Here is a 14,718-nt window from a genome sequence, read left to right on the forward strand (position 1 = left end):
TAAGCTCTACGTGGTCTTGTGGATTTGTTAAAAATTAAATACATACGCAGTTAGTTAGCAGCAGAATTTTGAGGATAAGGAAATTGACCCACTATAGGGCTTTTGAATCTTCGCCGAGTGTAAACTGGGGTCAACATTATGGCTTCCAGCCTTAAGTACGCCATTTAAATGCATCTAAAAAACCAGTAAGAAAAACTACGTTGTTGATATATCAATTTGTACATTTTTGTCCAAAAATTGCAAAAAAATAATTATTGGACTGGGAGGATTAGTTAATGGGAAAACACGGTTTGAAATCTGTTTGATTTTCTAAAGATTGACCAGAGTAACCCAAACATGGCTATTCTCCAAACCCCAACAGCAGGTCGAATAATGAAGAAACGGGTAGACTTACAGTATATTATGAATTGCTAAAGAGCTTTGCCAGGCAAAAGGCTATACAAAAATTTGCACACTTGCTTTCATTAAGAACAAACAAACAATTAAGGGAAGAAATCATCCAAGTGGAGTCGTACAGATGCAGGACTCGAGGAATGAACTTGTGCAGCTAGCGAAGCTTGCAGAGCAAACGGAAAGATTTGAAGACGTCATTCTCTACATGAAAAAGGCTATCGAGATTAATCCATCCCTAAACAAGGAGCACCGGAATTTGTTATCCGTCGGTTACAAAAATGTTGTTGGTAGCAAGCGATTCGCGTGGAGACATCTGCATCACGATGCCCTTCAGAGTGGTAGATATATAAGAGACTCACAACTTAAGGGGATTATCAAGTATAAAGAGAAAATTGAGATGGAACTAAAGACGCTATGCAGAGAAATTCTGGTGAGTTTATTATTTGCCAATTTTATTCGCATGTTGCACGCCGCAATCCTATTGTAGTTTATTGGGACTAGAAAACCATTGCTGATCGTGCTACACTGTACATCGCACAGTCAAAAAAATCAGCTTGAAAACTAAGAAATAAGCACCGCCGTTTGAGTCGCTTTCAAGTTTTGAGTTTTTAGGTTTAATCCTTCTTCGATGTAGAACATATTAATATTTGACAAAGTGTTCCGCCACCTGTAGATTAAAACGTTTGAGGGGGCGAACCGTTAGAATTTTGGCACGCGAGGCTTTCTACCCCCAAAAAGATGCAGAATTCAGCCAAGATTTTTAAATAATGCCAATTCGAACGTCTGAGCATGATTTCAGCGGTATTTTGAATTTAATTTCTATCTAGTTTTTTTTATCTTGCTGGTTAAGGAGGATCGCGCTTTAAAAAAATCAAAAATAGCCATTGTTCTGTGGAGAATCGATTGACACCCTCCTTCTAAGCGAATGCAGACAACTTGTTAGTTGATTTTTATAGTACTTTTGAAAATGCACTTTAACGTTTGTTCGCCGTGAGACGCGAGGGCAGGGGAACTTGGGATCAACTTATAACTCTGACTAGGTTTATTTTATTCTAGTGCCGTTTTAAACCAGCGAAAGTCCGAAATATTTATTGGCAAACCTTAGACGGGTATGGTGTTTTTTACTGAAATGTACAGCGTTTCCTGGTATCAAGCGACGTCATCCCTTGGGACAAAAATATGCTGCACCGCACGCAAGCCTTACCTAGGGACCATTTGTATAGTAACCATACACTGACACACTGCACCACACAAGCTGTACCTAGGGACCACCTGCAAAGTGAGCCATACACTAACACACTGCACCACACAAGTTGTACCTAGGGACCAAAAGCACAGTGAGCCATGCACTAACACACTGCATCACACAAGCTGTACCTAGGGACCACCTGCACAGTGCGCAATGCACTAACACACTGCACCACACAAGCTGTACCTAGGGACCACCTGCACAGTGAGCCATGCACTGACGCATCACACAAGCTGTACCTAGGGACCACCTGCACAGTGCGCCATGCACTAACACACTGCACCACACAAGCTGTACCTAGGGACCACCTGCACAGTGAGCCATGCACTGACACACTGCATCACACAAGCTGTACCTAGGGACCACCTGCACAGTGAGCCATGCACTAACACACTGCATCACACAAGCTGTACCTAGGGACCACCTGCACAGTGAGCCATGCACTGACACACTGCACCACACAAGCTGTTCCTAGAAACCACCTGCACAGTGAGCCATACACCTACACACTGCATCACACAAGCTGTACAGTGAATCATGCACTAACACACTGCACCACACAAACTGAACCTAGGGACCACCTGCACAGTGAAACATGCACTAACACACTGCATCACACAAGCTGTACCTAGGAACCATCTGCACAGTGCGCCATGCACTAACACACTGCACCACACAAGCTGTACCTAGGGACCACCAGCACAGTGAGCCATGCACTAACACACTGCACTACACAAGCTGTACCTAGGGACCAACTGCACAGTGAGCCATGCAGTATCACACTTCACCACACAAGCTGTACCTAGGGACCACCTGCACAGTGAGCCATGTACCAACACACTGCACCACACCAGCTGTACCTAGGGACCACCTGCACAGTGAGCCATACACCAACACACTGCACCACACAAGCTGTACCTAGGGACCACCTGCACAGTGCGCCATGCACTAACACACTGCACCACACAAGCTGTACCTAGGGACCACCTGCAAAGTGAGCCATGTACCAACACACTGCACCACACCAGCTGTACCTAGGGACCACCTGCACAGTGAGCCATACACCAACACACTGCGCCACACAAGCTCTATCTAGAGACCACCTGCACAGTGAGCCATGCACTAACACACTGCACTACAAAAGCTGTACCTAGGGACCACCTGCACAGTGAGCCATGCACTATCACACTTCACCACACAAGCTGTACCTAGGGACCACCTGCACAGTGAGCCATGCACTATCACACTTCACCACACAAGCTGTACCTAGGGACCACCTGCACAGTGAGCCATGTACCAACACACTGCACCACACCAGCTGTACCTAGCGACCACCTGCACAGTGAGCCATACACCAACACACTGCACCACACAAGCTGTACCTAGAAACCACCTGCACAGTGAGCCATACACCTACACACTACATCACACAAGCTGTACAGTGAATCATGCACTAACACACTGCACCACACAAACTGAACCTAGGGACCACCTGCACAGTGAAACATGCACTAACACACTGCATCACACAAGCTGTACCTAGGGACCACCTGCACAGTGCGCCATGCACTAACACACTGCACCACACAAGCTGTACCTAGGGACCACCAGCACAGTGAGCCATGCACTAACACACTGCACTACACAAGCTGTACCTAGGGACCAACTGCACAGTGAGCCATGCAGTATCACACTTCACCACACAAGCTGTACCTAGGGACCACCTGCACAGTGAGCCATGTACCAACACACTGCACCACACCAGCTGTACCTAGGGACCACCTGCACAGTGAGCCATACACCAACACACTGCACCACACAAGCTGTACCTAGGGACCACCTGCACAGTGCGCCATGCACTAACACACTGCACCACACAACCTGTACCTAGGGACCACCTGCAAAGTGAGCCATGCAGTATCACACTTCACCACACAAGCTGTACCTAGGGACCACCTGCACAGTGAGCCATGTACCAACACACTGCACCACACCAGCTGTACCTAGGGACCACCTGCACAGTGAGCCATACACCAACACACTGCACCACACAAGCTGTACCTAGGGACCACCTGCACAGTGCGCCATGCACTAACACACTGCACCACACAAGCTGTACCTAGGGACCACCTGCAAAGTGAGCCATGTACCAACACACTGCACCACACCAGCTGTACCTAGGGACCACCTGCACAATGAGCCATACACCAACACACTGCGCCACACAAGCTCTACCTAGAGACCACCTGCACAGTGCGCCATGCACTAACACACTGCAACACACAAGCTGTACCTAGGGAACACCTGCACAGTGCGCCATGCCCTAATACACTGCACTACACAAGCTGTACCTAGGGACCACCTGCACAGTGAGCCATGCAGTATAACACTTCACCACACAAGCTGTACCTAGGGACCACCTGCACAGTTAGCCATGTACCAACACACTGCACCACACCAGCTGTACTAGGGACCACCTGCACAGTGAGCCATACACCAACACACTGCACTACACAAGCTGTACCTAGGGACCACCTGCACAGTGCGCCATGCACTATCACGCTGCACCACACCAGCTGTACCTAGGGACCACCTGCACAGTGAGCCATACACCAACACACTGCACCACACAAGCTGTACCTAGGGACCACTTGCACAGTGAGCCATGCACTAACACACTGCATCACACAAGATGTGCCTAGGGACCACCTGCACAGTGAGCCATGCACTAACACACTGCACCACACAAGCTGTACCTAGGGACCACCTGCACAGTGAGCCATACACCAACACACTGCGCCACACAAGCTCTATCTAGAGACCACCTGCACAGTGAGCCATGCACTAACACACTGCACTACACAAGCTGTACCTAGGGACCACCTGCACAGTGAGCCATGCACTATCACACTTCACCACACAAGCTGTACCTAGGGACCACCTGCACAGTGAGCCATGCACTATCACACTTCACCACACAAGCTGTACCTAGGGACCACCTGCACAGTGAGCCATGTACCAACACACTGCACCACACCAGCTGTACCTAGCGACCACCTGCACAGTGAGCCATACACCAACACACTGCACCACACAAGCTGTACCTAGAAACCACCTGCACAGTGAGCCATACACCTACACACTGCATCACACAAGCTGTACAGTGAATCATGCACTAACACACTGCACCACACAAACTGAACCTAGGGACCACCTGCACAGTGAAACATGCACTAACACACTGCATCACACAAGCTGTACCTAGGGACCACCTGCACAGTGCGCCATGCACTAACACACTGCACCACACAAGCTGTACCTAGGGACCACCAGCACAGTGAGCCATGCACTAACACACTGCACTACACAAGCTGTACCTAGGGACCAACTGCACAGTGAGCCATGCAGTATCACACTTCACCACACAAGCTGTACCTAGGGACCACCTGCACAGTGAGCCATGTACCAACACACTGCACCACACCAGCTGTACCTAGGGACCACCTGCACAGTGAGCCATACACCAACACACTGCACCACACAAGCTGTACCTAGGGACCACCTGCACAGTGCGCCATGCACTAACACACTGCACCACACAAGCTGTACCTAGGGACCACCTGCAAAGTGAGCCATGCAGTATCACACTTCACCACACAAGCTGTACCTAGGGACCACCTGCACAGTGAGCCATGTACCAACACACTGCACCACACCAGCTGTACCTAGGGACCACCTGCACAGTGAGCCATACACCAACACACTGCACCACACAAGCTGTACCTAGGGACCACCTGCACAGTGCGCCATGCACTAACACACTGCACCACACAAGCTGTACCTAGGGACGACCTGCAAAGTGAGCCATGTACCAACACACTGCACCACACCAGCTGTACCTAGGGACCACCTGCACAATGAGCCATACACCAACACACTGCGCCACACAAGCTCTACCTAGAGACCACCTGCACAGTGCGCCATGCACTAACACACTGCAACACACAAGCTGTACCTAGGGACCACCTGCACAGTGCGCCATGCCCTAACACACTGCACCACACCAGCTGTACCTAGGGACCACCTGCACAATGAGCCATACACCAACACACTGCGCCACACAAGCTCTACCTAGAGACCACCTGCACAGTGCGCCATGCACTAACACACTGTAACACACAAGCTGTACCTAGAGACCACCTGCAAAGTGAGCCATGTACCAACACACTGCACCACACCAGCTGTACCTAGGGACCACCTGCACAATGAGCCATACACCAACACACTGCGCCACACAAGCTCTACCTAGAGACCACCTGCACAGTGCGCCATGCACTAACACACTGCAACACACAAGCTGTACCTAGGGACCACCTGCACAGTGCGCCATGCCCTAACACACTGCACCACACCAGCTGTACCTAGGGACCACCTGCACAGTGAGCCATGTACCAACACACTGCACTACACAAGCTGTACCTAGGGACCACCTGCACAGTGAGCCATGCAGTATAACACTTCACCACACAAGCTGTACCTAGGGACCACCTGCACAGTGAGCCATGTACCAACACACTGCACCACACCAGCTGTACTAGGGACCACCTGCACAGTGAGCCATACACCAACACACTGCACTACACAAGCTGTACCTAGGGACCACCTGCACAGTGCGCCATGCACTATCACGCTGCACCACACCAGCTGTACCTAGGGACCACCTGCACAGTGAGCCATACACCAACACACTGCACCACACAAGCTGTACCTAGGGACCACCTGCACAGTGAGCCATGCACTAACACACTGCATCACACAAGATGTGCCTAGGGACCACCTGCACAGTGAGCCATGCACTAACACACTGCACCACACAAGCTGTACCTAGGGACCACCTGCACAGTGCGCCATGCACTAACACACTGCGCCACACAAGCTCTACCTAGAGACCACCTGCACAGTGAGCCATGCAATAACTCACTGCACTACACAAGCTGTACCTAGGGACCACCTGCACAGTGCGCCATGCACTAACACACTGCACCACACAAGCTGTACCTAGGGACCACCTGCACAGTGAGTCACGCACTAACACACTGCACCACACAAGCTGTACCTAGGGACCACCTGCACAGTGCGCCATGCACTAACACACTGCGCCACACAAGCTCTACCTAGAGACCACCTGCACAGTGAGCCATGCAATAACTCACTGCACCACACAAGCTGTACCTAGGGACCACCTGCACAGTGCGCCATGCACTAACACACTGCACTGCACTAGCTGTACCTAGGGACCACCTGCACAGTGAGCCATACACCAACACACTGCACCACACAAGCTGTACCTAGGGACCACCTGCACAGTGAGCCATACACCAACACACTGCACCACACAAGCTGTACCTAGGGACCACCTGCACAGTGAGCCATGCACTAACACACTGCATCACACAAGATGTGCCTAGGGACCACCTGCACAGTGAGCCATGCACTAACACACTGCACCACACAAGCTGTACCTAGGGACCACCTGCACAGTGCGCCATGCACTAACACACTGCGCCACACAAGCTCTACCTAGAGACCACCTGCACAGTGAGCCATGCAATAACTCACTGCACCACACAAGCTGTACCTAGGGACCACCTGCACAGTGGAACATGCACCAACACACTGCACCACACAAGCTGTACCTAGGGACCACCTGCACAGTGAGTCACGCACTAACACACTGCACCACACAAGCTGTACCTAGGGACCACCTGCACAGTGCGCCATGCACTAACACACTGCGCCACACAAGCTCTACCTAGAGACCACCTGCACAGTGAGCCATGCAATAACTCACTGCAACACACAAGCTGTACCTAGGGACCACCTGCACAGTGCGCCATGCACTAACACACTGCACTGCACTAGCTGTACCTAGGGACCACCTGCACAGTGAGCCATGCATTAACACGTTGCATCACACAAGCTGCTCCTAGAAACCACCTGCACAGTGAGCCATACACCTACACACTGCATCACACAAGCTGTACAGTGAATCATGCACTAACACACTGCACCACGCAAACTGAACCTAGGGACCACCTGCACAGTGAAACATGCACTAACACACTGCATCACACAAGCTGTACCTAGGGACCACCTGCACAGTGAGCCATGCACTAACACACTGCACCACACAAGCTGTTCCTAGAAACCACCTGCACAGTGAGCCATACACCTACACACTGCATCACACAAGCTGTACAGTGAATCATGCACTAACACACTGCAACACACAAACTGAACCTAGGGACCACCTGCACAGTGAAACATGCACTAACACACTGCACCACACAAGCTGTATCTAGGGACCACCTGCACAGTGAGCCATGGTCAAACACACTGCACCACACAAGCTGTACCTAGGGACCACCTGCACAGTGAGCCATGCACTAACACACTGCACCACACAAGCTGTTCCTAGGGACCACCTGCACAGTGGAACATGCACCAACACACTGCACCACACAAGCTGTACCTAGGGACCACCTGCACAGTGCGCCATGCACTAACACACTGCGCCACACAAGCTCTACCTAGAGACCACCTGCACAGTGAGCCATGCAATAACTCACTGCACCACACAAGCTGTACCTAGGGACCACCTGCACAGTGAGCCATGCACTAACACACTGCACTGCACTAGCTGTACCTAGGGACCACCTGCACAGTGAGCCATGCATTAACACGTTGCATCACACAAGCTGTTCCTAGAAACCACCTGCACAGTGAGCCATACACCTACACACTGCATCACACAAGCTGTACAGTGAATCATGCACTAACACACTGCACCACGCAAACTGAACCTAGGGACCACCTGCACAGTGAAACATGCACTAACACACTGCATCACACAAGCTGTACCTAGGGACCACCTGCACAGTGAGCCATGCACTAACACACTGCACCACACAAGCTGTTCCTAGAAACCACCTGCACAGTGAGCCATACACCTACACACTGCATCACACAAGCTGTACAGTGAATCATGCACTAACACACTGCAACACACAAACTGAACCTAGGGACCACCTGCACAGTGAAACATGCACTAACACACTGCATCACACAAGCTGTACCTAGGGACCACCTGCACAGTGCGCCATGCACTAACACACTGCACCACACAAGCTGTACCTAGGGACCACCTGCACAGTGAGCCATGCACTAACACACTGCACCACACAAGCTGTTCCTAGGGACCACCTGCACAGTGGAACATGCACCAACACACTGCACCACACAAGCTGTACCTAGGGACCACCTGCACAGTGGAACATGCAATAACACACTGCACCACACAAGCTGTACCTAGAGACCACCTGCACAGTGAGCCATGCACTAACACACTGCATCACACCAGCTGTACCTAGGAACCACCTGTACAGTGAGCATATTGGAGGGGAGGGGGGCACATGCCCACAGTGACCCACTCCCTTCTACTGCTCTGAGAAGTGACCCATGGGCTAAGAAAGCAAAGAAGCTGTTTTATCGCCAAAGATAATCAGATACTACTAGTTCTTTAGTTCATTTTCTTGTTTCATTTATTTCTTTAGGCTTTAATTGAGACATGTTTGTTAGACGCCGCGGAGGACGCCGAGGCCAAAGTGTTTTACGATAAGATGACGGGCGATTACTGGAGATATCTGGCGGAAATCTACAGCGGCAAACAACAAAAGGGTGCGTAAGCATAGGATGGTAGGGTAGAGGGGATGAATGGTTATGATAGTAATGGATGGTTACGGTAGTGATGATTTAAAGATGATAATGGTGGTGAGGATGAAATTGTAGATGATGGCGATGGTGGTGATGCTGATTGTTATGGTGATGGAGATGGCGATGACGATAAAAGATGATACACCAAAGTCACCAAAGAAACAGAAACAGAGAAACGCAAGAGTACTTCATCGACCCCCGTCGCAAAGAAACAAAAAGGCAAAGAAACGTAGAATCAAGAAGAGAGAAAGAAAGCACGAAGTGGCGCCATTGTTTGACTCTTAGCCAGAAAGTAGACCTGATAAGAGACCACCAGCGTAGTAAGGAAAGCACAAGGAAACTAGCAGAAAAAATACAATTGCGGGAAGACGCAAGTAATCTCAATCCTGAAAAACAAAGACAGCATTTTAAAGGCATGGTCAAAAAATGCTACCAGTGCTTCTAAACGAACGAACTCTGAGAAATTCGAGAAAATCAATAACTTACTATGGGATTGGTATGTGAGAGCTCGCCAAGCAAATGTCCCAGTCGACGGACCAATGCTCAGAGAGGAGGCTAGAATTATCGCCGAAAAGCTAGTGGATACTACATTCAAAGGCACAGATGGTTGGCGCTCAAAGTGGAAGCAGCGCCACAATTTCGCTCAAATGAACATTGCTAGTGAGGAGGGGGATGTGCGTCTGGAAACCATCGAAAGCTGGGACGAGAGAGTTAAGGAGCTAATGCGCGATTATCAGCCATCTGACGTGTGGAATATGGATGAAACGGGCACAATGTGGAAGGCACTTCCCGATAAATCCTTGTCAGAGAAGGGGAAACGGTGTAAAGGGGGACAACATGCCAAACAAAGAATTACAGCAGCTACTTTTCGTAAATGCAGCGGGGAAGGGGGGGGGGGGGGAGGGGGGAAGAAGAGCCAATACTTATTGGCAAAAGCAAAAAGCCACGTTGCTTTGCAAAACTGCCATTTCCCATCCATGTGGCACCCAGTACTTTTACAATGCCAAGGCGTGGATGAAGTCCGACATTATGATCACTGTTCTGAAAAACGAAAAGATGAAACGTGCAGGTCGGCATATCATTTTGTTTATCGACAATGCGCCATCCCAAAAGTTTGAAAAACATGTTCTCAAACATCAAGGTTGAGTTCCTCCCCGCGAATACAACTTCACGGACCCAGCCGTTAGACGCTGGAATACGCCTCAGGCGTAAGCTTTTGCGGCATGTCGCCGCGGCGAGATTAATAATAAGAAATCCGCCATTGAAATTGAGAAGGGCGTCAATCTTCTAATGGCTATTAGGTGGATGGCGAATGCATGGGACGAGCTGGAGCCCGAGATCATAACAAGGTGTTTAAAGCACGTCGGTATGTATCCCGAACATAATGAAATTTCGATGACGATCCCTTTGCTGGCGAGGAGATGTTAGAGATGAAAGAGCTCTTAGCTAAAATCTCGGAATCTTCTGGGGAGGGTCTTGATCTCGACGAACAGGCAAGCACCGGTTGATATCACGTCGCCGAACTGGAGGAAGGATCTGCGCTTCTAAAAGACGACGATATCAACGAAGAAAACGATGATAGTGAAGATGAGATTGAGGACGCGGAGACATTCCCCTCAGGCAACCTGAAATTGCAAGCGCCGAAGGTTGTCTTATCCATGTAAATAAGTTATTGGACTTTTCTTTGTGGCAAAACAATGAGAAGCTTACTGCGCTCTTCGTAGCCGCCAAAGATATTCTTATTGACGAAAAGCTTAAGTCCTCGATGCAAACGAGCATAACGAGCTACTTTGCGTAGAATTAATTAATCACTCTCATGATGAGAACAATACCTCGTTTTGCGAACATTTTCACAACATGGTTCCATAGATTTATGAGTCAGTTATTTCAAGTTTGTTTTGTTCACAGTTGTAGTTCTTGTAGTGATTGTATAAATATTAAAGAAAGATAAATCTGTAGAAATATGGTTGCGTGCCGTTGAAATGCACTTTCTTTGTAGATGTTTTCAGTCAAATTTTCCCATTAAAATCAAGCAATAAACCAAAATATTACAGCGTTGTTATTATCACGATAATTTTTAGGTCCATTTTAATTAAGCTCCCGTAAGCGACCAACACCTATTGTTCAAGTTTTTGACGCCCAGTGGTCGCTTATGAGAGCAAGCTCTCGTAAAAGACCAGCTCCGTTAACGACCACAAATTTCATTTCCCAAGATGGTCGCTTACGAGAGCTTCAACTGTAATTTCCTTTTGTACGATAGCTACATAATTATTTGCTTTTTTTATATTGAGATGTTTGTCTCCCCTGAGCTAACGAGAACAGTGCAATTGGAAAGCCCTGTGTGACGAAATCGATTCATTTTAAAGTGTGCATCAGATTTTTTAAAGGAAGCCCTTTCCAGATCATGAAAAATACGCCGAATGAGTAACCGGTTTATAAGGATGGCGAAAATATGATTGAAATGCTGGTTTGTAGATAGTTATGGTACTGCTGTTGAACATGAAGATGCGTGTGATAATTATGATGCAAGTGATAATTATAATGCGTGTGGTAATTATGATGCGTGTGATATTGACAATTGGTATGATGATGATGGTAATACACACCTATTTCAATAAAGGTGGTCAGTGCAAATGGCAAATGGCGACTGGCAAAGGGCAGTTCTACGACCGAAAGTAACCTTGCGTCTCGAAAAATATGGATAAATTAAAACAATTTTCCATTAAAGGTTAGCAATGCTTGCCTCTGGTATTGCTGGACTTCATTTAACTCCTTTAATGTTACGAATAATTAGTACCCGTAAGCCATTTACGATTCGCCATTTGCACTGAAAACCTTTCGTGAAATAGGTGTATGTAATGATAATGACGATGCATGTGACGATAATGTTGATGATGACGACGCTTGTGATGACGATGACGCCGATCGGCGTGATGATACCGAAAATGGATGTGATGATGATCATGCGTGTGACGATGAGGACGACGATTGTTGAAGTAGTATATGGTGGATATTTCAAATGGATAAATCGCTGGTAATCAGTGTGTCCATTCTTCATACCCCAATTGAATGAATTTTCATAGCCCTATACCCCTTCCACCGGAATTTCCACCGCCTGAAGTTAGGCGGAAGTGTTTGTATGATAAGCAGGTGTTTAGTCTCTGGAAAGTGGCTGTTTGTAATGGTAATGATGGCAATATTGTTCTTAATAAATGACGCAAACCTACCTGGTTCGACAGAAGCGGCAGAGCGGAGCCTGGGGGCGTATAAACATGCGTCATCAACAGCAGCAGAGTACCTAAGCCCAACTGACCCAATCCGGCTTGGCCTTGCGCTAAATTTCGCGGTATTCTACAAAGAGATCTTGAACGAGGCTGAGATGGCGATCATGCACAGTAAACAGGTATCCAGTGAGCCGCAAGCGGAATTATGTCTGTATATATCTATAGCGAGATCATCTCAAATAGCAGCTCTGATAACCGGCAATAGGAACCTTAAGCAACCAAAACCGTAGATAGCCGCAGACGTTCGTTTTGCGCGAGTGTACGTTCCATTTACGGTTTGAACTACGTGACTAAGGTCCCTAATCCGTGTGTGATTCCCGTGTATGATGTCCGTGTGTGATTCCTGTGTAGGACTTACGTTTGTGGTTTCCTTGTGTAAAGTTGATTTCCGTGTGTAAATTTAGTGTGTGATGTCCGTGTGTGATTCCCATGTGTAATTCCCGTGTATGATTTCCGTTTGTAAATTTAGTGTGTGATTTCCGTGTGTTATTGCCGTATGTGATCTCCTTGTGTGATGTCCGTGTGTAATTCCCACGCATGATTTCAGTGTGTGATCTCTTTCTTCGTGTCCAGGCGTACGCGGCCGCCTTGCCTGAGATGGACAGCTTGTCAGAGGAAGTGTACAGAGACAGCAACCTCATAATGCACTTGCTGAACGATAACATTACCGTACGTATACAAACATTACTAGACATGTAACTGTACGCAAATCACGAATAAGGCTGCACCCGAGAATCCCACGCAAATCACGAATAAGGCTGCACTCGAGAATCCCGTGTCGTGACACGCAGTGGCTTCATCTCTGAAGCCATGTTAGTTTTTACACATAAGTAAGAATGCTAAAGCATATCTTTATTTGCGCTCATTTGCTTATGTGCTCGGTACCCATGAAGCACTGCGGGTTTCGACACATGGATTCTCGAGTGCAACGTTATCTGAAATAGGCATATCAAGTGTGACGTCATATCGGTAACATTACCGTACGTATACAAACATTACTAGACATTACTGTACGCAAATCACGAATAAGGCTGCACTCGAGAATCCCATGTCGTGACACGCAGTGGCTTCATCTCTGAAGCCATGTTAGTTTTTACACATAAGTAAGAATGCTAAAGCATATCTTTATTTGCGCTCATTTGCTTATGTACTCGGTACCCACGAAGCACTGCGGGTTACGACACATGGATTCTCGAGTGCAACGTTATCTGAAATAGGCATATCAAGTGTGACGTCATATCGGTTAAGACTGAGCTAATAGTAGTGGAATTATGTGTTCCATGTGAACTAATTTCCAAACATGTCTGACGAAGCTGTAAATCTGCATGTTATCTAAACCAGATATAACGAAACTTTTGTAATTTATGTAATACAACATTGTTTTTGTATTATTTTAAACTGAAAGAAAAACTGTTTTTTTTATTTCTTTTTTTCAGATTTGGATGGAAGAATAGTCTATCATAGGTCCCAATAGGCATAGCTGATCACTAAAGCTCTTTATAATTATCTATATCAAACTATAGAATTGTTAGTCTTGGTTATAGACAAAAACGGATTAGTGTAAAGGTCAAACCAATACCAACAAACAACAGGCGTAAATTTTTCCTAAACAGCTCCAAACTTCAGTTCGGTGTTAACAGGCGTGTTCCCAGGATTGGCCGGGGGGGGGGGGGGGGGGGGGGGTGCGCTGTTATAGGTATCATAAAGAAAAAGCGTAGTGTTTGAGAATTCCTTAAAAAGGAATGACCCACTGGTCATCCTGGTGTATGTGACGTAAGGAGGGCATGGGTCTACTGTGGATCGCGTAAAAATATCCAACACTTGGACAAACATCTCTAACATTAAAGGTTTGTTAGCCTAGCCTACTAATGATGGCAATCGTAATTGCTCGAATAAGCACTTCCTTCAAATATACGTCTAGTGTAAAGGAAAAAAGCGCCTTCATCGAATAAACACCTCCCCAAATAATCGCCTCGCTTAAGAGAATTAATATGAATCAGTGCCTCCCCCGAGTACTAA

The 14,718-nt window shown here is 47.8% G+C and overlaps 1 protein-coding gene across 1 annotated transcript; it reads left to right on the plus strand.

Moving 5' to 3' along the window:
- Window positions 1-307: 307 nt before the first annotated feature.
- LOC5514753 (14-3-3-like protein GF14 epsilon) lies at window positions 308-14,285 on the plus strand. The gene is made up of 5 exons (XM_032384299.2): window positions 308-823; window positions 9,256-9,379; window positions 12,655-12,818; window positions 13,273-13,368; window positions 14,136-14,285. Exons 1-5 carry the CDS (start codon window positions 518-520, stop codon window positions 14,151-14,153), a joined length of 708 nt encoding a protein of 235 aa, XP_032240190.2. The 5' UTR covers window positions 308-517; the 3' UTR covers window positions 14,154-14,285.
- Window positions 14,286-14,718: the final 433 nt, after the last annotated feature.

This window comes from Nematostella vectensis, chromosome 11 (assembly GCF_932526225.1).
Source record: "Nematostella vectensis chromosome 11, jaNemVect1.1, whole genome shotgun sequence".
Taxonomy (NCBI): domain Eukaryota; kingdom Metazoa; phylum Cnidaria; class Anthozoa; order Actiniaria; family Edwardsiidae; genus Nematostella; species Nematostella vectensis.